A 27,889-nucleotide genomic window follows, 5' to 3' on the forward strand; every position below is an offset into this window, starting at 1 on the left:
AACTGGGGAAGAATAAAAACACTTCTTTAAAAAACCGGGTTAGGTATGAATGTGCAGGGCGTGGCCCCTCTGTATAATTAGCCGCTCTGCTGGCTCTGGGAGCCGCCTGCCTCTCCCGCCTGCCCGTTGTGTCAGGCCCTCCTCTCGGCTCCCGGTAGGTGTGTCTCAGGCTCCGTGGCTACCTGTCTCAGTCCTGCAGAGGTGCCGCCGCCCAAGAGGTCACCCACCCAAACCCCCAGCGCGCCGACACAGACCAGCCAGGTGAGCCGCGATGGAAGCTGCAGACGCCTCCAGGAGCAGTGGGGCCAGCCCGGAAGTCAGGGATGTCCGCAGCTCCCTGAGCCCCAACGGCAGTCTGGAGAATGGGGTCAAAGCTGAAGGCAAAGAGGCCAAGACTGCCAACGGGCACGGCGGGGAGGTGGCCGAGGGCAAGGGCGCAGGTGGCGCCCTGAAGCCGGGCGAAGGCAAGAGCTCCCTGTTCTCCGGCAGCGAGTGGCGGCGGCCCATCATCCAGTTTGTCGAGTCGGTGGATGACAAGGGCTCCAGCTACTTCAGCATGGACTCTGGGGAAGGCAGGAGGTCGCCCTATGCCGGGCTCCAGCTGGGGGCTGCCAAGAAACCTCCTGTCACCTTTGCCGAGAAGGGGGAGCCGCGCAGATCCATATTCTCCGAGCCCCGGAAGCCCTCGGTGTCCATCGTGGAGCCCGGGGATATCCGGCGGAACAGCTACCCCCGGGGCGACTCCAGCACCCTCCTGCGCTCCAAGTCGGGCTCCGAGGAGGTCCTGTGTGACTCGTGCATCGGCAACAAGCAGAAGGCCGTCAAGTCCTGCCTGGTGTGCCAGGCCTCCTTCTGCGAGCTGCACCTCAAGCCCCACCTGGAGGGCGCCGCCTTCCGTGACCACCAGCTGCTCGAGCCCATCCGGGACTTCGAGGCCCGCAAGTGCCCCCTGCACGGCAAGACCATGGAGCTCTTCTGTCAGACAGACCAGACCTGTATCTGCTACCTCTGCATGTTCCAGGAGCACAAGAACCATAGCACCGTGACCGTGGAAGAGGCCAAGGCCGAGAAGGAGGTAAGAGCTGGCCTCCTCGCAGTACGCTCCCACCTCATTTTCCCCACTGGGCGCTCCCAGGGTCTGGGGCTTACCTCTCTGCTGTTCCTGGTTCGTTCAGAAAACAGTTCTTTCCCCTCCTACCCCCAGACTGGGAGTCAGAGATGGTTCCCCAATCCTCTAAGGCCTCAGGAGTCAAGTCATCTCCTAAATGAACAAAGAGGGGCTCAGCAAAGATGGGGGCCTTGGCCAAGGTCATAGGATAAATTCAAGTCAGGCCAGGAAATCAGCATTCCATCCTGGGCTCTCTGCCTGGCTGGGTGCTTCTTCCTTCCTTTCTACTTAGGTGCTAAGTCACTCAGTTGTGTCCAGCTCTTTGTGACTCCATGGACTGTAGCCCACCAGGCTCCTCTATCCATGGAATTATCCAGGCAAGAATACTGGAGTGGGTTGCCATTGCTTTCTCCAGGGGATCTTCCCCACCCAGGGGTCAAACCCGGGTCTTCTGCCTTGCAGACAGATTCTTTAGTATCTGAGCCACTGGGAAAGCCACCTCTTTCTACTTAAGGGAGAGAGAATTCTTCCTAGCTGAGGAGGACTGGCTCGTGGGGATTAGTCATGGGTGAGGAGGGGGGAATTTGGGGACCACATCAAGACCCTTTCTTCCCTGACCTCGGAGTTGGTCTCTGTAGGACAGTGGCTCCTTCTTGTTCTGTCTGATCCCCTAGCCAGTCTTGACACGCCCAGCAGCTTCCTTTATCCTTCCCTCAGCTGGACCCTCAGTGCTTTGTGTGTGTGGCCATTGCCTAGTGAGGGTTGGAGTCGGTGGGGAGGGGTATACATATGTGTGTGTGTGTGTTATATGCACGTAGTGTTTATATCTGCACATGGATGTTTGCATATGACTGTACATGTGGCAGGTAAGTGTGTTTGCATGCCTTCTGTGTACATGATTCTGCCTGTGCTTCTGCGGGGAGGAGCAGAGGCATGTGGAGGCTTGTGAATGTGGTACATCTTTCTCCTGGAGAGGGTGTGCTGGGATAAGGGCTCATCTGTGGCTCCACAGATGCTGGGACTGCTCCCCCCTCAACAACACAGTCCCCTGACGTGGGGCGGCCAGGGGTCAGCCGGGGTCAGCCATGCTCATTGTCAAGGCAGGGGACTCTGCTTTCTGCACCCCACAGAATGGGGCAGCACAGCCCCCCCTCTGTGCCCAGCCTTCTTGACCTGAAGTCTGTGGGTCACTCTTTCCTACCCATACTCCTGGGCAGGAGAGACGAGTCAGAGATGACAAAAGACTCAAAGAGCCTTTTCAGGAGCCTCATTTGGCCCAGGAAAAAAAGGTGGTCCGAGTCTCCCTAACTCCCTGACCCCAGCCTGGCTTCAGGCTTCAGACAGGGAGATGGAGATGGGGCAGGGGCCATGGATCTCCTCCAGGATTTGACTTACGGAATCAAAACAGAATGCGGGTTAATTATCCTCAACCACCACAACCAAGAAATTGCAGAGCCCCAGGCTGGGTTTTAGGAGACCTCAGCTCCAGTTCTAGTTTTTCCTCGAACCAGCTGTAAGACAGGGGACAAGTCCCTTATGTTCTCTCAGGCTTGGTTTCCCTTCCCGTGAAACTAAGGGATTGGACTAGATTGGAAGTTTTCAAATGACCCCCTGGAGCCTGAAGATTCTTAGGAATGTCTCTGAGACGTCAGGGATGAGGAGGGGGGCAAACTGATGCCAAGAAGGCAGGGGCCCGGGTTCCTATCGCTTCTGCAAGCAGCTGTGCCATGCTCACGCTCAGTCATGTCTGAATCTTTGCAACCCTTTGGAAGTAGACCACCAGGCTCTTCTGTCCATGGGATTTTCCAGCACCTGCCCACTCCAGTACTGTTGACTGGAGAATCCCATGGAAGTAGAGCCTGGTGGGCTATAGTCCACGGGGTCACAGAAGAGTCGGACACAACTTAGTGACTGAACAACAACAACAACTCTTATTTATCTGTTATATGTGTAGGGCTTTGTCCCAAATTTTATTTGAAACCAGGGTATCTCCACTTAAGAAAAGCCTGAGTGCCCCAGAGGACAGGACAGTCTTGGGCAGTTTTCTCTGGCAGTACCTGGGACTTGGAGTTCATGCTCTAGGGCTCGTGATGTAGGTCAAGAGGCAGAGCTCAGACGCACAAACCAGTCTGGGGTGCATCCGCCTAGTTACACAGCAGCGGCTGTAAGTAAACATCAACTTGCAGAGGACAGAATGCTAGGCTGGATGGAGAATGAGCAATCTTGCCATCTCCTCTCCACCTTGCATGGGGACACAGGCCCAGAGGAAGGAAGGGACCTGTCCAGGCTCAGTGCTTAAGGAAGAAGCCCCCTGAGTCCTCTTTCAGTGTTTGAGAGCAACTGGGGGAAGGGGGATGGGATTCAGGAGGCGTGTGCCTTACAGGGGCTCAGGGGGAAATGTCTGATCCACTGGAGCGACTTAAATGGTGGGAGCTTCAGACTGTGTGTGTGTGTGCGTGTGTGTGTTGCAGCATAGGTAGGCAGGGAAGGGTAGTGCTGAGCACCTGAGTGGAGACAGAGATGGAGTGGAGCTCTTTGTCCAAGCCTAGCCCCACTGGAATGTCAGACACTGGGGGCGTTGGCACAGAGCAACCTTAGGTAGGTTGACAGATCAAAGTGAATGAGCCTGTCAGCCCTGACATCTTCAGAGGCAGCCCCTGCAGACCCAAACATCAGCCTACACACAACTTTTTTTGCAAGAAGTCCTGTCCAGAACCCGTTCTGCAGGCTAGTAGGTGAGGCCCCCGATGAGGCCATCACTGATCTATCATGGTTTCTTGCATGAGACTGTAGACCACACCCCGGGCTGCAGTGCGTTTGGGCCTCCCTCTCTGCAGAATCTGAGCAGAGGTGGTGTTGGAGAAAGGCTACTCAGCGTGCCGCCAACATGACAGGCCTTCCTCTGCCGACCCAAGATCAGAAGGTTTCCAGTTCCACTCTGAATGTCGCAAGGAGGGTCCACAGATGTCCTGAGCCGCACTCCTCTGCCTCTGGCTTAGACTGATGAGATTTCTGTTGTTGTTTAGTTGCTAAGTCGTGTCTGACTCTTTTGTGACCCCATGGACGGTAGCCCCCCAGGCTCCACTGTCCACGGGATTTCCAAGGCAAGAATACTGGAGTGGGTTGCCATGCCCTGCTCTAGGGGATCTTCCCGACCCAGGGATCAAACCCACATCTCTTACGTCTGTTGCATTGGCAGGCGGGTTCTTTACCACTAGCACCAACTGGGAAGCCCTTGCAATGTACAAATCTATCTTTTTCTGTGTCTCAGGGCCTGTCTTCTGTCTCTCCCGAGTACCTTCTGCTGCATCGGGTCAGAGTGGAGGATTCCTGGCCACGACTCTTGCTGCAGGGTAGTCTGCCATTTTGTGGGTTCTCTGGGCTCTAGGTCGGCAGTCTGGCCAGGCAATGGGGAGGAGCACTCAGGACAAGCATTGCTCTGGAGGGCGAGGTCCTAACTCAGTAGTGCAGCTGAGATTCAACACCTCGGCCACTCTCCTGACGCCGTCACTTGGCTCAGCACCTTTCTGCCGCCAGTGTCTATGGCTTTGCCTCTGGTCTTGTTGCCCAATTTTTTCATGAAGTCTGAGCTGCCAGGCTGCTGGCCATGGGCAACTGCTGGTCTTTGAGCTTTGGGACATGTGCTGGTCTGGGCTTTTGGGGCTCTCTGGGTGGACCACCATGACCATGGACGAAGAGGAGCCAGGTGGCTAAAGGCCTGGAATGGGGTTGGGGGGTGTCTGGGACCACTCTTCTTGGAGATATTGGGGGGAAAACTGCCCCTGGAAAGGGTGAGTGAGAAAGGACGTGGGATGACCTCTGTGGGTGCTGAGGAGGAAAGGACCAAATGAGAGAAGTATAGAGATAGGACGTGGAGAAAGAGAGTGCCAGGCAGGAGGGCAGGAGATGGCTCATCTTTTTGGAGTACATTGATGTGCCAGGCACCGGCCTGGGCATTTACACTGTTACTCCTGACAACAGTCCCACGGATGGGAATATCTGCACCTATATTATAGGTGACGAAATGGGATCTGAAATGCCGAGAGACTTAACCAGTGTTACAGCGCTGGGGGTGGCCGAGCTGGGGGTGGCCGAGCTGGGATTCAAACTCAGTGTGGCCATAGCCCAGCCTGTTCTCTCTCACCATTTTACATGATTGAGGCCATGTAACCATGTAACATTTTAAATGTTGTTTTCATAGGCTTGGCAGAGGCTCCTCGGGGTTCCCTGGGAGGTTCTGGTTCAGGGTATGAGACCTGCATTTCTAAGTCACTCTCAGGGCTTCTAATGTGTAGCCAGGCTGGAAATCAGGAACCTAGTCCAGTTTTATCAGGAAGAAATGGAGGCCTGGGAGGTGGGGTAACTTCTCAAGGGCCCACTGCTGGTCTGGAATCCGCTTGAATGATGCTCTTCCCTGCCCCCCATCTTGCCCCTTCCGCATCCTGACGTCCAAGGAAGCAGGAGGAACGGTGAGTCCCAACGAAGCCGACGAATACTGGGCTGGTTGACATCTGGGTGGGAATGGGGAAATCTATCCAGCATTTCAGATTCTTATCCAGATAATTACCATTTGTCTGGAAGTACAAATTTGGCAATTAACTGGCTCATTTGGCAAATGTCATAGCCAATGGCCCATGTGGTTAATTCAGACCAGAGGGGCCCCATTTCCCCTTCCCTGGGGCAGCACAGGCACACCTGTCCAGGTGAGTGCTCAGATGTGTCTGCAACTGGAGGCCCTGTCTGTCCCGGCCGAGGCACCACCAGCTGCTGGCCACCACTTTGCTCTCCCAAGGCCGGAAGGATTTCAAGGCTGGGTGGCCTACGCAGGGCCCGTCCCAGCCACAGAGCGAGAGGCAACAGGCGGAGTGTGGGAGAAGGGAACAAAGAAGGCATTTAGGAGCAGGTCTGGGCAAGGCAGAGCGGGTGAGCAGAAGGAAGTCAGAGGGAGGTGTAGACAGGGTGGAGCCGACAGAAGCTGAGGCCCCATCGGACATCAGGGGATTTAATCAGATTCCTAGGGAGGAGGGAAGGGCTTCCCAGGTGATGCTAGTGGTAAAGAACCCACCACCTGCCATGCAGAAGGCTTGAGAGACACAGGTTTGATCCCTGGGTCAGGAAGATCCCCTGGAGGAGGACATGGCAACCCACTCCAATATTCTTGCCTGGAGAATCCCATGGACAGAGGAGCTTGGTAGGCTAGAGTCCATAGGGTCGCAAAGAGTCGCACACGACTGAAATGACTTAGCAAGCCCAGGGAGGAGAAGGAGAAAGCAGGGCCTTAGGGGGCGATGGGGAGGTGTGGGGAGGACAGGGAGAGAGGCAGAATCCATGAATTGCCCTGTCTATGAGGTAGCGGGTGGGGAGGCCTGGCACTACGACGTCCTGGGTGATACAGAGAACAGCCCAGGAGTTGAGGCCATGTAACCGAGCTGAGTCCTGTCTCTGTGTCGTGGTCCTCCCATTTCCTCACTGGGAGAACTCAGGCAAGCTCCTCAATCTGCCTCGGCCTTGGTTTCTGTATCTGTACAATGGGGACAACACGGCTTACCTCCCCAGGGGGCTTTTGAGATGAAAGGAGAAATGCAGACACACAGTGGATGTTCAGCAAAGCAGTTAGGGTCCTTCCTTCTATGGTGGCAGGAGAACCCAGGATTTCAGAACCTTCATATGTCATTGTTTTCTGACTCCTGCCTCATCTGGCTTTTGTGCAGCCTGGCCAGAGGGAAAAATTGCCAAGGACTAAATGGATGCTGTTCACATCCCCAGAGGTCTCAGCCCAAACCCTCCTCTCCTAACAGGGTAGCACTCACCCCAGACATGAGAGAAGACCTTTCTAGTAGCACAGAACTCACAGCCCAAGGTCCCTTCCAAGATGCCACTGTGCTCGGCAAGTCGGGGCTTGCGAGGCCTCCACTCCGCCTGTGTTGACTTCCCCAGTGCCCCAAAGAAACCAGGAGACCGGTCTCCCCCGCCCTGACTGATGCGTCCACCCACGGCTGCAGACAGCAAGGCTCCGCTTTTAACCCTGCCCGTGCATGTTTCCAGATCAGCTGGCAGCCTCTCCCTCCACCCCTCCCAGGTCACTGGCCAGCATCTCTGGCTCTCCTCGGCACATCCCCTCCTACTAGCCTCCCTCTTCCCGACCTCTCTTACACAGGCTGGACCCCAGGGGCTGACTCCTGCTGCCCTTGGCTGAGGCTCTTCACTGTTTTAAAGCCCCTGGACTCCCCCTCCTCTGGACTCAGTGCCATCTTCCTCCCTCTTGGCCAGTGAGTCTGTGCTCTTGTGGGTTAGACATTCCCAATGCACAGACCTCTGTGCATTCCACTGGCTCCTCACCTCCCCGTTCTCTAGGAAAACCTTCAACCGCTCACAGGGGGTAGCCCGCCTGCACCCCGTTTATCCTCCTTCTCTTCTGTTTTCCCTCAACATCCTCCAATCTTCAGTTATCCACCATCTAGTCTCTACATCCTCAGGGCTTCCCTGGCAGCTCAGATGGTAAAGAATCCACCTGCAATGCAGGAGACCTGGGTTCAATCCCTGGGTCAAGACGATCCCCTGGAGAAGGGCATGTCTACCCACTCCAGTATTCTTGCCTGGAGAATCCCATGGACAGAAGAGCCTGGTGGGCTACAGTCTATGGGGTCACAAAGAGTCGGACATGACTGAGCAACTTTCACTTCAGTTCACATTCTCAGCCTGATGTCTTGACCTCCCTCCTTTCTGTACACTTCACTCTGCATCCTGATGGTGTACACACCACACCTGGACCCCAGCACACACCATCCCAACCACTGAACACCACCAGGACCCACCTGCTCACCCCTGCCTGCTTCCCCGCTTACCTGTGCCCTGCGGGCCTGCCTGCCTCCCTGTCCTCTCCCCTCTGAGCTCTGGCCCATGGAAGGTGCCTGACACAGCAGTGGTCAGTGCTTTTCTCTAGAGTCTCACCTGCCTGGGAAGTGGTCCTCTTCCTACCTCCATGAAAGATGGAGTGGCTGGGGCATGGAGGAGTTTAGTAACTTGTGAAGGCCACCTGCCTGGAGGTGGTGGTAACTGGATTCGAACCTCTGGGCTCCTGGATTCCCCAAGGCTTGTTTCATGGAAGAGTTGCCCTGTCACCGCTGCCCCAGGCCTGGGGAGTGAATGCACGTTTGCTCTCTGCTTTCCTTGTTCTGGGTGCGAGGTGGGGGTGAGGAGCCCCACTGCCAGCCGCTCATCTCTGGGCTGGTGACAACATCTCAGCTGCAGGGGGAGGTGGATTCTAGCGTCCCCTCCCTACCCTCCTCAGGCCTTGCTTGCTGCAGATGAGGGGGTGAGGGGGTTATCCAGGAATGGGAAAGTTGCCCAGCACTGTTCAGCCTTTAGGCTTCTTTCTCACAGCTTGGACCCATTACCAGTCCCAGGCTTCTCAGGAACCTTCCAGGCCACCAGCTCTGCCCACCTGTGTTTTGGGCTCTTGGCTCCGCCCGCCTCCTGCAGAGTCTCCACTGTCCATGTGGGGTCTTTTTGTCTCTGCTCTCCACCCTCCCTCCACCCTGTCTGTGGACAGCTGGCTTCTCCCAGCCTTTGTCCAGAGATTAGGCCAAACCCCCATCCTCATCTGCTTTTATTCCTCTTCACAAACATTTCCCGTCTTGGCTGGTGGCATTTTCCATGTTGTGGGATTTCTCGTGTGTAGCTGGTGGGGCGCTGGCTTCCTGAGAGTCTGCGGCCCGGAGATCCCTGGGGTGTGGGCAGAGGGGCGGGGTGGGAATCTGGGGCTTCGGGTCTGGGAGCTTTTCGGCTCCCGCCCCAGTCCTTCCCACCTCCCCTACCAGCTTCTCAGTGCTCTTTTCCACAAAAGCCAGGATGCTCTCTCCTCCATCAGTCCACTTCCCTGGTCTCTGCACCAGGGACCCACCAGCATCCCCTGGCCTGGGGGAGCATCCAGGAATTGTGACGTGTGTGCACAGCTGCTCAGGACTCCTTGCCAGCAGAGCTCACATTCCTGGTAGTTTGTGGCGTCCACATCCTGATTCTTCTTGTGTTTCCTCAAGGAGATGGCTGGAAAGGGTTGGGACTCTGTTCAAAATCCAGTGTAACGGGGAGACCTTGAGCACTCTGGGGTGCTCTCGGATGCCCAGTCTTCCTGCTTTCAGGTGGAGATCACCCACCTACCTTTCAAACTGGAAGGTGTTTTGGGAGCACCAGGGGGGAACCCACAGAGCAAAAGAGGTGCCTCTTGGCTGGACTGGATTGGCCTTAGCTTCATGCGGGCTTCCCCGGTGGCTCAACGGGTAAAGAATCTGCCTGCAAAGCAGAAGATGTGGGTTCGATTCCTGGGTTAGGAAGATTCCCCTGGAGAAGGAAATGGCAACCCACTTGAGTATTCCTGCCTGGGAGATCCCATGGACAGAGGAGCCTGAAGGGCTACAGTCCACGGGGTCACAGAGTCAGACTCAGCTGAGTGACTGAGCATCCACATGGTTCATGCTCCCCCTTTTGTTTGTGTTGTAGCTGCTTTTCAGAGAAGGGCGTTCCTCCAACGGAAGGAAGGAAGGAAGGAAGCTATTACCCACACTTTCCATATCAGAGCTTATGTCCCAGTTCACTCCTGATAGATCCTCTTCCCAACCCACCCCAGATCCTGACAGCCCATATTCTCTTCCTGAGCAGGGAAACTAGACCCTCTCTTTCCCTTCTCCCATCCACCCTCACTGCCTTGCTCACTGGCCTCTCTCCTCCCCCAGGGACTTGAATAAAGTCTCAATCTTGCCCAGACTGCAAACTGCGCTCCATTTCCCATAAACAGGTTTATAGCTGTGCCTGCCCAGACAGACTCCCCGCTGGCGGCAACCCAGACTCCTGCTTGCAACACAAGCCTCATGTCATGTCATAGAAATGCTGTACCCTCTTACTGCCATGGGACGCTCCCTGGGCTGGGCTGGGCTGGGCTGAGCTGGGCTGGGTCCCCTTTCTCCTGTAAGCTGCTCTCCGATGGCTCCAGGTCCATTGAAAGGAGCGGGAACCCCCTAATGAGCTTCCTTCCTGCTCACGTTGGGTGGAGGGCCTGGTAGAGGGTCCGCCTTACAAAGACATGGCTGGGTTGCCCAGCCTCAGAGTCCAGAGTTTACAATGAGGTGGCGCTTGACTTGTTGCTGGATCCTTGGTGACTGGCACAGTGCCTGGCATATTCAAGGGCCCAGTGAGTGTTCGTTGAATGAAGGGCAGAGTGATGATTTGTGGGCCCTCCTCCCTGACTCTCTGGGTCTTTTCCACTTCCTCCCCCTGACTTCTCCTCCAACCCCGGCTCCTTCCCTACAGACAGAGCTGTCACTGCAAAAGGAGCAGTTGCAGCTCAAGATCATTGAGATAGAAGATGAAGCTGAGAAGTGGCAGAAGGAGAAGGACCGCATCAAGGTGAGCAGCGCCCAGGGTCTCCCCCCAACTGGTGCGGCCTGGAGGCGGCAGGCCTGGGCCTGGGCTCTTGCTCTTGAACCTGGTTACATAAACAGCTCATCAGTTCACTTTCTGAATGATGCTTGGTTCTGGCTGAGGTTTCAGTGGACACACCCTGACTCCCCTGGAACTTTTGGACCCACAGAGTTTCCCAAACGTGGAATGATGGTTCATGTCAACCCATTGAGTGGGAGGACCTGCTGATGGATAAGGAAGGGTGGGCTGTAAAAACACCCTGGTCATCTCTATCAAGAGATAGGATCCCTCAGTGATGCCTTTGAATGAGATTCTTGGCTGCACAGGCTTGCAGGGCGGGGACAGTAGAAATGCCCTGACTCTACGCTGGGAACATAAAGATGCACCCCCTCCCCTCTCCCCTCACTCTGGACCCAGAGCTTCACCACCAATGAGAAGGCCATCCTGGAGCAGAGCTTCCGGGACCTGGTGCGGGACCTGGAGAAGCAGAAGGAGGAAGTGAGGGCTGCGCTGGAGCAGCGGGAGCAGGATGCAGTGGACCAGGTGAAGGTGATCGTGGATGCTCTGGAAGAGAGGGCCAAGGTGCTGCAGGACGACAAGCAGATCAGGGAGCAGCTGCACAGCATCAGCGACTCGGTGCTGTTCCTGCAGGTAATGAGCAACTCCGCTGCCACTCAGCCCCTCACTCCTTCCATCGCACTCAGCCCCCGACTCCTTCCATCCCACTCAGCCCCTCACTCCTTCCATCCCACTCAGCCCCTCACTCCTTCCATCCCACTCAGCCCCTCACTCCTTCCATCCCACTCAGCCCCTCACTCCTTCCATCCCACTCAGCCCCCTACTCCTTCCATCCCACTCAGCCCCTCACTCCTTCCATCCCACTCAGCCCCTCACTCCTTCCATCCCACTCAGCCCCCCACTCCTTCCATCCCACTCAGCCCCCCACTCCTTCCATCCCACTCAGCCCCCCACTCCTTCCATCCCATCCAGTCCCCCACTCCTTCCATCCCACTCAGCCCCCCACTCCTTCCATCCCATCCAGCCCCTCACTCCTTCCATCCCACTCAGCCCCCCACTCCTTCCATCCCACTCAGCCCCCCACTCCTTCCATCCCACTCAGCCCCTCACTCCTTCCATCCCACTCAGCCCCCCACTCCTTCCATCCCATCCAGTCCCCCACTCCTTCCATCCCACTCAGCCCCTCACTCCTTCCATCTCACTCAGCCCCTCACTCCTTCCATCCCACTCAGCCCCCCACTCCTTCCATCCCACTCAGCCCCCCAGTCCTTCCATCCCACTCAGCCCCTCACTCCTTCCATCCCACTCAGCCCCCCACTCCTTCCATCCCACTCAGCCCCCCACTCCTTCCATCCCACTCAGCCCCCCACTCCTTCCATCCCATCCAGCCCCCCACTCCTTCCATCCCACTCAGCCCCCCACTCCTTCCATCCCACTCAGCCCCCGACTCCTTCCATCCCATCCAGTCCCCCACTCCTTCCATCTACTTACCCAAATCCTCATCCACTGTCCATCCATCCATGTATCCACCACTCATCATCCATCCATCCCTCTAAGCTCCATTCCATCTGTCTACTTAATTTCCATCCGAGCCATCCTACCTACTTTAAAGATGGCACACAAAGATCACCATGTACCAACTATGTATTAATAGTACTTCAGGCTCAGTACTTCAGGAAATAGCTCTGTGATAGATTAGCGATGCCTGCTTTGGGTATGGGAGGGTGGCAAGTAAGTGTGTGGATTTGCTTTCTTTGATCTGGTCTGTCCATCCGTTCCTCCATCCTTCCATCTGCTAGAGTATTTTGGGCACTATACACCCAGTACTGTTTTAGGTGCTGTGGAGACTAGAAAGGTAGAAGATGTAGTTTTTGCCCTCAAGGAACTGCAATCCAGCTGGGAAGATAAGACACGTACAATTAGAGAATATAGAAGAGCGTGTAATTAAGTGATAAAGCCTATGGTTCAGGAGATAAGTGCCTATGGAAGCTCTGGCAAGGGCAGACAGGATGGAGACAGTTTTGTGGAGGCAGTGGAACTTGAATTGGGTCTTGAAAGCCCGTTAGGATTTGAAAAGAAGAGAGTCTTCAGTAAGGGAGAAAGGAGGTAAGACGTGCCAGAGAACAGAGGCAGGACTGAGTGGGCACACGCAGGGGAAGAGACCACTGTGACTGACCCACAATGCTAGTAATTCCTTGCCTTTCTTTGGTGGTTTCACTCCCAAAGACTTCGCAGCTTGTGTTCCTCCCATAAACCCAAATAAAACCCTATGGGTAGGCACCATGCATCCAGTTTAAGAGACAGGAGCCACAGAGTCACATATCTCACTGCTAGTGCCATCAGGGGTATTAGCATCTAGTGGATTTTATTTAGTTATTTTTTTTTAAGTTAACTTTATTTTTTGGCTTGTGGGGATCTTAGTTCCCCAACCAGGGATTAAGCCCGTGCCCTCAGCAGTGAAAGCATGGAGTCTTAACCACTGGACCGCCAGGGAAGTCTCCATCTAGTGGATTTTAGTCAAACCCTCTCATTTTACAGAAGAATAAGAAATGCGTGCCCAGTGAGGAAAAGTGAGGCCAGTTAATAGCTGAGCTGGATGTAGACCCCACCTCCTCTGGCTCCCGGTTGAATCTTCCGGCTAGACTGTGGGTCCCCGTGGCTTCTAAAGACCCAGGACACTAATGGCTTCTTTCGTTTCCTGGTAGGAATTCGGTGCTTTGATGAGCAGTTACTCCCTGCCCCCACCCCTGCCCACCTACCACGTTCTGCTGGAGGGGGAGGGCCTGGGGCAGGCGCTGGGCAACTGCAAGGATGACCTGCTTAACGTGTGCATGCGCCACGTCGAGAAGATGTGCAAGGCGGACCTGAGCCGCAACTTCATTGAGAGGAACCACATGGAGAATGGTAAGTCCCCTCCCGCAGGTGGGCCCCAAGGCCGTGGAGGTTTTCTCCCAGGTCAGTTCCTGCTGCCTGGCTCAGGCTGGCACCCCACCAGCTGGGACCTCACTGTTTCCAGCCTCCCAACTCACCTAAGGGTGTCTGGACAAGGACTCAGAGATGGTACCCTCCTCTCTCGAAGTTGCTGCCCAAGGTATGCAGCTATTACAAGGGGCCTCCAGGGGAGCATCCCAGGCACTGGCTAGGGAGATGCACCGCTAGGGACAAATGTCTTCTCCCTGGATTGTTCATCAAACTCAGGGATTGGTTTTACAGCCCTGAGTCTGACTAGGGGACCTAAGCCAGGAGCCGTGTGGATGCTGCAAATTATAAGGGCCAGACTGCAATCTGGTGGCTTTGTAGGCTCCAGGGGACATGACCTAGAACTGCATGCATGCTTGGAGGGAGAACTTGCCTGTCATCATGGCTGTGCTGAGCAGTGTTGAGCCCAGAGGTGGACTTGGCCTGGTGGACTGGCTGGGCGTGGTTGAGCACATGTCTCAGTGACTCACCAGCTCCCCTGAAGTCAGCTTCTCTATTGAATCACACTGTCCTCTGCAGAGGCATCTGAATCATCTTCATAGAAAGCCTCCAAACATGAGAAACTGCCCCGTTAAGTGCTTTTCCACCAGTCCCAGCCCATCCCTTTAGGGCCCGAAGCTGGACACTTTCCCCAAGCTCCACCCGGTGGCCCAGACCTTGAGGATGCAGCCTAGTTAATGACTTCTAGCTGCAACACCCAGAGGAAGTGACCCTGTCTTTGGTCTCCAAAAGGAGTATGTGATTCTTTGGGGCATGAGAAGGGGGTGTGGTGCACTGAGGGGCTGGGACTCAAGGGCTGGTGTCTGTATATCTTGGGAATGTTGACATCACATACTCTCCCCGGGAGATGTGAGGGACATTGCCACCCTGAGGACAGATAAGCCAGTGCCGCAAGACAATCATTTGGCTTCAAGGGGCACTTGGGTCCTGAAATCCTCCTAATGACGATGGCAGTGACCCTGACAGGGATGGCCCTCTGTGATCCGGTGCTCCCTGGATGCTGGCTTTGTGTAAGCGCCTCCCTTGTATTATCTTAGTCTACCAGCGGGATGTAGTACATCTCACAGACGAAGGAGATTTTCAAAGGGCACATGGCTAAGCAGGGGGCGAGCTGGGTTTCAGACTCTGTTATTCAAACCCTCCGCCCACATCTTCTCATTGGAGAAGCTGCTGCTCGTGGTGGCCTGCAGAGGAGTAGGGGGTGTGAGGGTCAGGCTCCCTGGGGCACCAAACTGCTGGGGGAGCTCCTCAGCTGAGGTCGGGCCAGACCCATGAGGACGGCCTTGGCTGCGTTGGGGTGGCCTGCGAGCCTCAGGGGCGCAGGGACCCCCCTCCCACCGCCACTCGCCCACGTGCCGTTTCTAGGCCATGACTGTTTGGCCACGGCCTCTGTGCAGGTGTGGCCCTGCGCCTGCACAAGGTGTGCGGGGAGACCGCTGCTGGGCGCAGGATGGGTCGTGCTGACATCAGCGGCTCTACACCTGTGCCCGGGGCCCTGGGCCTCCGAGTCGGCATTTTGTCACTGCTGTGCTGCTGGGAGTGTGTCTGGATGTAGGAGGTGGGAGGTGGGTGGCCGGCGAGTCAGACCTTGGGGTGACCATCCTCTCTTCCTTGATGGCGGTCTGTCCACCCAGCCAGGGGCTCAGTTCTCACCATCAAAGGTGCGGGGGCTGAGACACCAGGGCATCCCCCTCCTGGGCTTGGTGGGGAGGGAGCTGGACCAATATCATCATGACGTGCCTACTGTGCGCCAGGCCCCTGCTTGGCCCACGTGATGGAGATGAAGGGTGAGGGTCTAAGTCCCCCACTCCTCCTCTTGCCCAGGAGAAAGGGAGAGGGAAAGGAAGTAGCAAGAGAGGAACGGGGTGGAGGGCAAGCGTGGAGCCACAGGTCTGTTCGGGTTCAGGGCTCTGCTGGTGGGTGCCAGGAGGGGGCAGTTGGTGCCCCTTCTGAGTAGCTCACTCCCCTCTGCACGGTTCCACTCAGCCACTTGGATCCTTGGGCCTGGAGGCCAGTGCTGGGATCTCATTCCATCCCCTGGGCTGTCAGCAGTGGCTGGGACAAAGCCAGGAAGTGGGCATGGGGGCTCGAATCCCAAATCTGCCCTTATGGGCCATGTGACACTGGGCAGTGGCTTCACTCACCTCCTGAGCCCCAATCTTCCTATCTGCCACCCTGGTATCTTCATACCAGCCCAAGTGTTGATGGACACATCAGACAAGAAATGGAACTCAGTAGCACCTCGTTAGTTGCAAAATGCTGTGCTCACCGTCTCCTCATAGGAACCAGTCCCAGCAAGGCCGGATGGCCCACTGAGCCCTTCCCTCACCCACCAGGAGCTCAGGGCCAGAGCGGGTGCAGGGCAGGGGGCCACCGTCTCTGAGGTTGGGGGCCTCGCCTCTCCCTGGGGCAGAGGGGCCACAGGCTGACTCAGTGATGCTCCCAGTGGGCCAGCTCGTCCTCCTCACCTGTCCCTCTGCTGACCTGAGCTGTTTCCTTCCCAGGTGGTGACCATCGCTACATGAACAACTACAGTAACAGCTACACCAGCGAGTGGAGTGCTCCAGACGCCATGAAGAGATACTCCATGTATCTGACACCCAAGGGTAAGAGAAGGGAGAGGGTCTGCAGCTGAGAGCAGGTCCAAGAGAGACGTAGCCCAGTTCCCCAGGGGGCGACCCTCGTGGACTTGCCTGGGAAGGTCCTTGCCTGGACCTGCCTGTTGTTTAACGTCAAGTCATGTCTGACTCTTTTGTAACCCCAGGCACTGTAGCCAGCCAGGCTTCTCTGTCCATGGGGCTTCCCAGGCAAGAATACTGGAGTGGGTGGCCGTTTCCTTCTCCAGGGGATCTTCCCACGTCAGGGATCTAACCCATGTCTCCTGCGTCTCTAGCACTGAGCCACCCGGGAGGCCCTGTGCCTGCTTACTGATGCAGTCACCAGCACCTCCTCTTGCTCTCCATTTGGCACCTGCTCCACTGGTTCCCCTGCCCTGTGCCACCCCCCACCCCCACCTCCAGCCCACACCTCCTTCTCTTTCCTTCCAGAGGGACTCCTGACAGTCTCATCCACTTCCATCCACCAGGCTGAGCTGTGTTTTGCTTCTGCTTAGATTTCTGTAGTCCTGGAGGAGGGCTGGCTCCTCCAGAACCATCCTGCTCCTCAAGGCAGTGGGGGCAGGGATCAAGGGCTGCTCTTGTAAATTCCTCACTCCCCCTCCCCCAGGCAGCCAGCCCTCCCTCCCAGGCTCGGGTGAGGGCCAGCCTGATGGGCGGCTGCCCAGCTGGGTGAAGGAAGAGACCAGCACTGGCCTGTCCTTGCCCTGCGGTAGCCCGTCACATTCTTTGGCATCAGCAACAAACAAACCACTGTGATGCTTGTTACATAAGGGTGGGTGTGCCCGGTAGACAGAGGGGTGCATGCACGTGTGTGTTTGGAGGTCGGGGGTCAGGAGAAGAGAGGGTATGTAGGGAAGGGGGAGACAGGAGAGTTGGGGAAGACACCAGGGGCCGGGAGGGGGAGCCTTGAGGCCCTGGGCACTGACTCACACCCTCAGACTCTCAAGCACAGCGGGAGGGACCCCAGAGGGTATTTGGAGAGGTGAGCTCAGCAGAGAGGAACCTCGGCCGCCCCACCCAACATCAAAACAACACCTGGGCTTCCGACGAGGCAGCTGGGCGCAGGTACCCTGCCCTACATTCCTAGTGGGGGCCAGCCAGGCGAGTTCTACTTCCTTCCCTCCCCTGGGGCACTGTCCTTCGTGCCTAGTTCTCTGGGAAGATGAGCTGTGTTGATCAGCTGTCCCAGCATCCCTGGCTATGGTCCAGACCTTTGGCTCACCAGCTTCTGAGGACCAGACCCAGGGTGATATCAGACCCCGACTGGCCCTGCGGGGCTGGCCTGCTCTGTCGCAGATGGAGGGAAGCCGAGTAATAATGGGGGGGGTTGAGGAAGAAGCATGGACCCGCCCAGATGTCACTGGAGAGCCAGGGCCTGGTGGCCTTGGGCTGGTCACTGCCCCTTCGTATTCCTACCTGAGAAGGAGGGGGTTGGGCTCAGCTGCCAGGAGAGCCTCCAGTTCTGCGACCGTGAGTCAGGTTGTGACATTTGTAGGCAGAAGAAACAGGTTCATCCAGTCTCTGCCCCTGCACCCGGGGCAGGAGGGAGGAGGAAATCTGCCCTCTGGGGGCTCCCAGGCTCAAGACAGAGACAAGGGAGGGGCCAAGGAGAGTCAGCACAGAGGTCAGGAAGCGGGGCCAGCGGCCCTAGTCCGGGAGCTTTGGGGCAGTGGGGCTGGGCAATGAGACTTCTGGAGGAGAGGTTAGTTTCCAGGCTCCCTGAAAGAGGGGCTGAGGGCTTGGTAGAGAGGGCATGGCTGTGATGGACAGAGGGCGAGGGGCGAGAGGGATGGACCGAAGGTGTGAAGGTTTAGCATGCTTGCTCTCCTCCAGAACGGGAGTGGGGCTGGTTAGACAGGAGGGCAGGAGCCGATGCGCGCTCTGACGCACGCATGCGATGTCTTCATCTGTGAAGTGAGGGTGTGGAGCCCCTTTCTGCCTTTCTCCCCAGACGGTTGTGGAGCCCAAATAGGGGAGGGAGGGAAACCCATGCCATTTAGGGCCAATCCCCGGGGAAAGCATACCCAGGTGGGGAGGTATTCATGGTCCCAGCTCAGCAGCCCCTCCAGCTGGCAGCCCTCACTGCACCGCCGCCCCCACGGTGGTCCTGGCCCAGCTTCCTCACAGACACCCCACCTCTCACCCAGCCTCTGGGGTCTCAGCACGCAGGGCCTGGCGCAGCGGGGCTCTGGTGACCCTCAAAGCCCCTAATTAGGATGCCCATACATCTTAGTCCATTCAGGACTCTCCAAGTTTACACTGGTACCCTCAGCCTGACTACTAGCATCATCCCTCACTCTCAAAACTGCTCCGATCTGAATGGTAAAATACGTGGTCGCCTTATCCTAGACCCAAGGGTGCTGTTTTGGTGGTGGAATCCAGGTCCTGACCCAGGCTGTTTTGGGGGGCAAGGATTCCTGCTTGACACCCCTGAAGTCAGAGCCACAGGCTCCCCGGCTGACCCAGACCCCCTTTCTGGGATGACAGCCCCCTCCTCATCCCCTTCACAGGTGGGGCCAGGACCTCATACCAGCCAGCCTCCCCCAGCCGCCTCTCCAAGGAGAAGAACTTTAACAACCTGTATGGTACCAAAGGTAGGAGGTGGCTCGCGAGAGGGTGGCAGGGCCTCTGTGTGGGGCCATGCAGGCAGCAGGCGGGGGCTGGGTGACGGGCAGGGGGCTGGACTCCCCATACGAGGTGGACTTGGGGAGCTGAAGTGGGCTTGGCCTGGAGATGGGTGAGGAGGGGTCCTACCAAGCTTAGGGGGTGTTCATGTGTATGTGTGTCCGTGTGGTTTGCACGTGTGCCTGTGTGTACGCGTGTGTGTGACATCATTCGGCTGAGGAAAGGCAGCCAGGCACCTCCGCATCACTGGAATCCCTGAGTCCGTAAGGTCTTCTCCCTGAAGGATGAGTTGGGGAAAGCGGACCCCAAGGTGAGGTGTGTGAAGACTTCCCTCAGCAGGTGGCAGGCCAGGCGTCCACAGGGGACCTTTCCTGATTTGTGCACTCCTGTGTCAGAAAGTCAGACACTGGTTAAAACAGACTAGGGTAGCAGGCAAGGAAAAGTCAGGTGTGCTATGGGATGGGCCATCCCTGCAGACCCAGGAGGTATGGTTGCCAGGAGGTAAGCGGGCGACTTGTCCTTAAGACCCAGAAGGGGTGAAATGGGGGTGGAGACGTGCTTCCCCAGGGAGAGCTGCCAAGTGCAGCGTCCCCTCCTCTGCCCAAAGTGCGGAGGGCACTGCTCTGCCGGGGGCAGGGCCCAGCCTTTGATGGACCCAGATTCGGGGGGCTCCTGGGTGTGTGCCACATGCAGATGGGGAGGGGACTCGGGCCAGCTCCACCAGAGTCCCTGGGGACACAGCACCAGGGGTCTGGAGAAGCAAGGAAGGAAGTGGGAGTGTTGGTAGATCTGGAGATCTGGGGGTTGGGGCACCGTGGACAGCGCAGTGCCCAGGCCTCTATGTCCAGGATTGGGTTTGTCACAGGCACCGGACGCTGTGAGCTCTGTGAAGGCAGATGCTGGGTCTGTCCTGTTCCCCGCTAACACTTCAGGGTCCAGAAGGATGGGCTCAGCAAACACTTGTTTAATGTGAGGAAGAGGGGGTGATGAATGGATGGATGAGAGGGCAAAGAAAATGGCCCCTTGGAGCCTTGGGTGGACATGCTTAGTGAGAGCCTTAATGCAGACTCTGTCAGAGATCCCTATGGGCGGGGGTTCATGATGGGGCAGACGGCCAGCCCCCCACCCCATCTGACCTTTGACTCCCCGCCCCAGGCAGCAGCAGGAGATCTCCAGGGCTGGGGGTGCCTCTGAGGCGTGAGCTCAACTGAGTGGAGCCACGGTGCTCGGAGCTGCTGAAAGAGAGGGTTTGGAGTGGGCAGGCCTCCATGTGTGGGGGCCGGGGAAGGCTCTCGAATGCCCTCGTGGTGTCCCTGCCACACTGTCCCCAGTTCTCTTTATATCCATCTGCAAATGGACCATCACAGCCTGCTTCATCCTGGCACACAGAATTTCAGGGCTTGTAGCAGCTGTCTCTGTCTCCGACTTTTAGCTTGTGTTTGTGTTTATTTGTTCCTTCACTCATTCATTCATCCATCAGCCGGACAGTGAGCGCCTTCCAGGAACCAGGCTAGGTGCCGGGCACTGGGTGGAAGGTTGGGTCAGACGGGCACACCACCTGCCCCCACAGACCCAGTGGGGGAGATGGACCATTCAACGTGTAACTACAGTGTGATACGGGGCATGGGGCTGAGACACACGCTGACTTGGGGGAGATGACATGGAAGCTGATGCCTAAAGACCCAATGCATGAATTTACTAAGTGTCGGGGGGCAGGTGGACTCTCCTGTGCCAAAAGCCTGGGGCAAGAGTGAGCCTGGTGTGCATCAGGAGCTCAGGGCGCAGCCTGGCTGGGGTGTTGAGTGAGGACGGGAAGGGGACGGGGAGGGAAAGCCAGGAAGTGGAGGTGGTGGAGAGGCGTGGGAGCATCAGGGGGGTCTTGTTAAGGACTTTGTTCCTTAATCTGAGAGTAAGGACAGGACGATGCTTTAGAAGGACAGCTTGATGGCAGGAAGGATTGGTCAGAGGTGTGATGAGGACTCAGCTGCCTCCTGGCTGGAGAGATTTGCAGAAATGGCCTCTGCTCATTACCCAACCCCCACGTGCCAGGCCGCTCAGGGCTGACTCTGCTTCCTTTCCCCACCAGGTAACTACACCTCCCGGGTCTGGGAATACTCCTCCACCATTCAGAGCTCTGACGACGTGCCTGCAGTGCAAGGCAGCTCCTCCTTCTCCCTGAAAGGTGAGCTCACCCGCATCGGGCCCTTGCCTTCCGGGCTCTCTGTAAGCCCTGCCTTGGTCTCTGCTCACTATGCCCCGCCTCCATCAGGTCTCTGCTGTCAGGAGGGCTGGGCCACCGCATGCGGGTCCCTCAGGATGCACTGTGATACAGGGCTCAGTGTCGGGGGTGGGGGAGACACACCACACCCTCTGTACCCCGTGCCCCAACATCCCCGGGAGCTTCCATCAGGCTTAACTCCTGAATCTTCCTACTGCAGAAAGTTTATTTAGCTTTGTCACCCAGTGACTCCCAGCCTCAGGTGACTCTAGAACCCTGTGGCCCAAGCACCTGTCAGCCTCCCACAGAGCCAGAGGCCTGCCAAGTCCCCTCTGGGCCGGGCGGACTACGTGATCTCGAAGGCCTCCCTCCCGAGTCTGGTTCTGCCCCCAGAGCTCTTTGACAAGACTGAGTGGTCGATGCCTCCTGTCCCCTGGGGTTGAGGTCATTCCAAGGGGCTGGCCTGAGCCAGACCCCAGCTCCCAGTGGACCCACAGCCCTCACGTTTCTTCTGAAAGGTCCACGGGGCAGCTCTGGGGGTGGAGGCAGCAGGTCTATCTGCCTTCTAGCTGGCAGACCTCTGGCCTGGGAGCCTGGATAAGCAGGCTGGCTGGGCTCGGGTGGGAAAGGCGCAGGTGGACCCCCAGGCAACAGCCTCAGACAGTTGCTTATCCAGCTGCCCTTTCTGGGCTGGGTCCCAGCCTCTACCCAGGGTGGGATTCTGGGATCTACCCGCAAGGGGATATGACTAGAGGGTTCCAGACTGCAGGATCCCCAGGTCAGGGTTGCGATGGGACTTGCTCTGGCCTGTCTGGCTTCCAGCAGGTCCTTCCCTGCTCTCTGGTCAAGCGTGGCTCAAAGGCCACCAAGCAGGAAAGATGGCCCCCCCTTAGGTGTGATTCAGAGCTTTCCTGCTCCTCAACATCTCCCTGGCGGTCCACAGTCTCTCCAGGTGAGGGGCCCTTGCTCTAGGAGAGCCCCTCCTCAAATACACCAGGACCCCTGGGACACTTGTTGTCATCTTCATGCAGATCTGCTCAGAACTGGCCTAGATGGGGGTCCTGGGCATGGGCTGCCCAGTGGCTCCCACCTGCATCTACTCTGGGGGTGCTGGGGAGGGCTGAGTGAGTGCTTCAAGAGCAGCAGCGCCCGCAGGACGGGTGACCCCTCTGACCCCTCCTAGGACGAGTGCTAATGGCTCTCTCTCTCCTGGCAGGCACTGGGAAAGTCCCCTATCAGTTCACCACCTTGGGACAGGCCACCACAGAGTTTTCCAAACCACTGGATGGCAGTGGGCTGTTTAAAAATAATCCTGGTACCCGCCTGTTTTGCATCACCTCTCTTTTCTCTTCCACAGCAGGGCAACTGGGATATCCTATGGGGCTCTCTGCCACTTCTAGGGTGTCCTGGTCCCTCCCATCTCCCCAGAGCCCCCTGGCAGAGGATGCATGCCCCCCCCACCATCCTAGCCTACCTGCCCCGGATACTCCCTGCTGTACAGGCTGGTCTCCTGGACCACACCCCACCCCACCCCATCCCCACCTCTCTCGTGGCTGGCCTGGGGTTTTCTTTCTGGGAACTGAGAAGTGACCTGAATTCCCCCCTTGTCTTAACCTCCCGCTCAGGACCTGAGGGACTCTCTGCTTCCTCCTCTCCTTCCAAGGCTGCCCCCACCCCCAGATGCAGGGAGACAGCCAGGTTCTCTGCTCTGGCTCTGCCTTCTTGCCAAGTGTCAGCCCTGGGAAGAGCCAGCCTCGCTGGCAGCCCGGCAGTGCTGCAGGTGGTTCTGGGCCTGACCAGCTCATTGCTCTTCAAGCAGCCCAGTGCAGGGCTCCAGCCTGCCCCTGCCAAGACAGACCTTATTAATTTCTTGAGCTCCTCTATGTCCAGGTCAGTCTATTCCTTCCCAGGCAGCCTCGTTGGTCTCTGCAGGCTGAGGGCTGATACTGCTTTTCACAGTTCTGTGGATGGAGCCCCTTACAAACCAGCTGGGCTGGGGTAGAGGGATGGGGAGGTGGGCTCAGACAGCGCTGCCCCGGACTAGCATCTCTAGGACCCCAGACCTAGACAGCGCCCCATGGACTTGCTGTTTGAAACCTGGACCACAGCCACATTACTGCCACTCTCTGGGCCCCAGCCTCCTGCTTGGGAAGCAGGAAAAAGGAAAATGAACTGGGGAGGTGGGACAAGAGGGTAGGTTTCGAGTCCAGCACACCTGGACTCCAGTTCTGACCGCTGATTATTATCCGTGCAGTCCAGGACAACAGGAACAGGGAAGACCTAGGTGGAGTCCAGCGCAGTGCCTGGCCGGAGGCAGGCCGGGCGGTGGGGAGCCTTGTCCATGCAGGGGAGGGGTCGGGGAGTTGGAATGAGCACCTCCTGGTGGAGATGGGGCAGACTGTGCTTATAAAGGGGCTTTCCTGGGCTTTGGGGAGGGAAGGAGAGGGGCCTCTGGGGTAAGCCTGCAGGGGTGTGGGTGGCGATCCCTGCAAGTGGTGTGATCCTGGCCTGGATTTGGGGTGATGCTCCCCTGCTGCCTGGCCCAGCCCACCTGGCCTGCTCCTCCTCCTTCTGTCTGCCTTGGTGCCTCCTCCCTCCGGCCCACCTCCTCAGGATTTTCCATGGCAACCCCCCGGCTACACTTGGTAATGGGCTGGATGGAGCTTGGAGGTCACTTTAGAGAGGGCATCTGTGCTGCTCCAGCCCTGAGCCCCCGACACCAGCCTGTACTCCCTCTGACTGGAGCCCCTTGTCTTCCCAGGCTACCCTTCCCTCATCAGGAGCCAGAGCCCCAAGGCCCAGCCCCAGACCTGGAAATCTGGCAAGCAGACTTTACTGGTGAGTGAGGAGTCCCCCACCTGGGCACTAGCATGTCCAGAGTGGGCCCTGAATGGGGCTCCCAGAGGCATCTGGTCATCACTTGTCCAGGGCCTGTGGGAACATGGTGATATCTCCTGGCCACAGGATGGAGAGAGGAGGCAGTGGCCTGAACACCAGCTTCCAGCAAAGGGTAGTAAAGAAAGACAAGGCCTGATAGGCAGGGGGCCTGGGTAAGCACAGATTTTCTGGGCCTTGATTTTCTAGTCTGTAAAGTGGGCAGTTTTTAAAATTTGCAGATGATTGTTGGCTGCCTCTGCTTGTTGAATGGTGGACAAAATGCTGAATATGGGGGACTGGCATCCTGGACACGAGTCCCACTTCCCTGGGGGTGCATCTCTAGTTCTGACAGCATAGAGGCCATTGGGATGATAGTGTGGGTGAAACAGAGGCTGTGAAGTTGGGAATAGAGATATTTAAGATTCGATAGCTAATGTCGCTGAGTAGGGGCATCAAAGAGCAGGACAAGAAGGAGCATGGTCTTGGAGTCCAACCACCTGGTAGCTGTGGGACCCAGGATGAGTCAGAGCCCCTTTTGGGACTCCACAATGCAGTGCTGAGATGGGATTGATCTCTAATATCTGTAGATCTGACATACTGAGCCCCGCCCAAGACCTCAGTGATCAGGGGCTGTCCTTGATGGACAGCTGGAGGCTGGGCCTGTGGAGGCTGGGCCTCCTCTTGGGAATGCTCTCTCCCAAGGCCTTCGCCAGGCCCTGCTGAAGGGGTCAGTTAGCTGCCTTGGATGGAGGTGGCTTCTGTGTGCACAGGGCCTAGAGCCCCTGGCTCCCTACTGTCTTTGTATTTGGAGGTCAGAACATAGAGATGATTTGCTCCTGGCTACAAAGAGTGACTGACGCTGGTTTAATTGGAAGAGAATCTTTAATTTGCTGGCGATGGAACTGAGTGATGATATGTGTAATTTGAACCAGGCCCAGGGCCACTGCAAGAGCAGGGCTGCAAAAAGCAGATACGGGAAGAAAAAGGAAGGCTTCTGTTCCTGGCTCAGTCCTTCCCCACCCGCCCCCTACTTTCCCACCATCCCAGAGCCCCAGTCCCAGCACAGAAGACTCATCACCACCTTGAGATGCCTGGCAGGGCAGGGTTCTGCGGTCCCCAGCTGGCACCAGCACAGTGGGGAGGATGCGGGCAGGTGCTAGTGTGGGCAGAGGCTGGCCTGGGAGTCAGGATGCCTGGGCTCTTGCCCCAGTCCTCTCACCAACTTGAGTCATTCTTCCCTGTGGCTCAGTTTTCCCATCTGTAACATGGGCAGATGGCCTGGATGACCTCCTAAGTCTTCTGACTTTCATGTGCTGTGACCCTGAGCCTGGGAGGAAACAGGTAGGGGATCGGTGTGTATGTGCTGGGAGCATCCTGCCCAGATGCCGTGGGGCTCTGTGCCCACCCACCGCTCAGCTCTCAATAAGACAGCACTATTCACTGACCTGCCATCCATTTGCTTGACCCAACCTTCCTTTAAGAAAGGCTTTGGCCATTTCTGGGCCTACCCACTTCACCTTACTGACTCTTCAGGGGTCCAGGCTGGCACCTGGGGATCAGGAGACTGGATCCAAGCCCTGCTCTCCTGCTAAGCAGCTGAGGAACTTTGGCCATCTCTCCCTGCCCTGAATCTCTGTCTCTTCCATTGTTTAATGAGTGGTTTAACCAAGGCCAGAGCTAAGTTCTCTTAGCCCTCACGTTCCACAGGCCCCCAGTTCCACGGTGGACCAGATATAGGCAAGGAGCTACTGTAGACACAGGAGTCCAGGCAGGCAGGCCCAAGGCAGCAGCTGGGGTCGCCCTTGGGGTCTCCTGAGGTCAGTGTGGTGTGAGATGGGCCAAGGCTCTGACCCAGTTCAAGGGCAAAGCCACTTCCGGAGACCCTCTAGGGTCCAGGGCACTCTCAGGGGCAAGCTGCAGCTGAAATGTGCTCTTCTGTTGCAGCCTGGAGAGTGGTTGCTCAGGGCCCTGATGAAGTGATTGGGAGGAGAGGGGCGTGCTGATTTCATGAAATTGCTGCAGGATGTAATACACAGGGCTGGCAGGAAAGTTGTCACCCTCTCTGTCCTGAGAGATGCTTTCTGAATCCTGATGAGGGGACCAGGATGAGAGAGGTGGAGGGGCTTGCAAGGGGGGAGGCCCCCAGTCTGTGTTGGGCTGGGGGTGGTTCACCCTCTCCACACCCCCTTCCGTCAGGGAGAACGATGCAGAGAGAGCAGAGGCCAACCCCTGAGACTCAGAAGTGCTATGTTGCCATGGGTGGAGGCGAGGGTTGAGTTCTGGAGCCAGGTTGCTGGGGTTCGAATCCCAGTGCCTCTGCTTACTAGCTAAGGGACCTTGGGCGAGTTGCTTAGCCTCTCTGTGCCTTGGTTTGTTCATGTATAAAATGGGTTTCCTAATAGTAACCCACTTAATTGGGTGGTTGTGGAAATTCAGTGAGTCCTTCTGTGGAAAGCCCCACACCAGGTCTGTAGAGTAGAGAACGCTGGATGAATGGGAGCTACGATGGTGCTGGGAGGGGCTTCCTGGGCATGGAGAGAGCGTTTGACCAGGCTGAGGCTCAGGCTCACCCGTCAACTGGTGGAAAGAATTCTAATCAGGATGTGAACCCGGAGACTGTGATACCACTGGCGCCCACCCCAGTCCCAGGGTAGATGGAGCTCACAGGTTAGGCCACAGGGCCCTAGGGTTATTGGGGTTCAGACCACTGCTGCTTCCTGGTGGAGGTGAGGGTGTGGGGTCTGGCTGGCGGGCACGCATGCCATCGGACTTCCTAACCACTCTCCTTTTCCCACACAGTCGCACTACCGGCCCTTCTACGTCAACAAAGGCAACGGGATCGGGTCCAACGAGGCCCCATGAGTTCCAGATGGGCTGGAGCGAGGCCCCGCCACCCCCGCCCTCCCCGCCGACTGCTCTCGCTACGCTTCTCATCTGCCCTCAGCCCGCTAGCTCAGGGCCGCCTGGCCGCCCTCTTCCTCCTCGTCAGCGTGCTCCATGCAGGCCTCTCCTGCTCTGTAACTAAGGGTCACCATCTTTCCTGTGCTCGGATGGAGGTGGGAGACAGCTGGGCTTTTCTCCCCTAACCCACCACTCTCCTGCTCTTGGGCAGGATTCTTGGGACCGGTGGTGGGTGCCTACGCAGTACTCGCCCACCTTCCCTGCCCAGCCCTGCTGTCTCCAGGCCTGTTGGCTACTTCTCTCCAAGGATCCCTATGCCACAATGCAGTAAGTAGGCACCTGGCCACAAGAGCTGCCTGCCTCCCATCCGCATGAGCCACTTCTTCCTGGCAGCTTGCCCCCCGACCCAGGAGAAGACTGGCTCCATGTGCCCTGCTCGGGTCCTGCTGACCAGTGCCCAGCCTGGCAGGGCCGCAGCCCTTGGCCCCCACAGACGGAAAGCTCCCAGTGCCCTGGGGTCACCCTGCCCAGCCTTGGGTCTCCCCACATCCACCGTGAGTGTGTGGTCCCTGAGGACGGGCTCCCCTCGCCGCCAGGAGGGCCTTCGTCAGGATAGCCCTTTCTTCTGAGATAAGCCATTCCATTAGCCGTTGGCATGACATACCCCACCCAGGAAGACAGCTGCTGGCCCAGCCTCTCTGAGGGAAATGTAGTTTACCTGCAGAATTTCATTAGTTCCATAATTGTGTTTCTCCCTGGCAATGGGAAGCGAGCAGGCAGGTGAGAGTGTGGCGGGGCTGGCAGCCAGAGGCGCTTATATTCAAGGGTGCCTACACCCTGCCCGCACCCTCACCCACTGCCCCCACCAGAGTCTTCCTCCTCCCGCCGACTGCTCTCCACGTTGCATGTTGTCATGGGGCCTCCTGGAGAGGAGCCCAATCCAGGAGCACCAATGCAGGGTCATCCCTCCTCTCATTAATCCCTGCCAAGGGCCATGGGGCCTCGGGGAGCGGGGCCAGCTGTCGGGGGTGGGAGGGGGGACGGGAGGAAGGGAGGATGGGGGGAGGCACGGGGGAGGGAGACATTCAGCTTGGGCTTTCCCCTCCTGAATAAACCATTGATCATTCA

At 57.4% G+C, this 27,889-nt stretch overlaps 1 protein-coding gene across 2 annotated transcripts; it reads left to right on the plus strand.

Moving 5' to 3' along the window:
• Nucleotides 1–27,889, plus strand: TRIM29 (tripartite motif containing 29). 2 transcript variants are annotated; one of them, XM_027563473.1, is made up of 10 exons: nucleotides 1–1,075; nucleotides 10,415–10,510; nucleotides 10,943–11,176; nucleotides 13,249–13,447; nucleotides 16,027–16,128; nucleotides 18,651–18,734; nucleotides 20,852–20,947; nucleotides 22,200–22,298; nucleotides 23,745–23,821; nucleotides 26,660–27,889. In XM_027563473.1, exons 1-10 carry the CDS (start codon nucleotides 272–274, stop codon nucleotides 26,720–26,722), a joined length of 1,854 nt encoding a protein of 617 aa, XP_027419274.1. In that variant the 5' UTR covers nucleotides 1–271; the 3' UTR covers nucleotides 26,723–27,889. The 2 variants fall into 2 exon arrangements, with proteins under 2 accessions (XP_027419274.1, XP_027419275.1); XM_027563474.1 differs by lacking the exon at nucleotides 22,200–22,298 and having other exon boundaries at nucleotides 27–1,075.

Source organism: Bos indicus x Bos taurus, chromosome 15 (assembly GCF_003369695.1).
Source record: "Bos indicus x Bos taurus breed Angus x Brahman F1 hybrid chromosome 15, Bos_hybrid_MaternalHap_v2.0, whole genome shotgun sequence".
Lineage (NCBI taxonomy): Eukaryota > Metazoa > Chordata > Mammalia > Artiodactyla > Bovidae > Bos > Bos indicus x Bos taurus.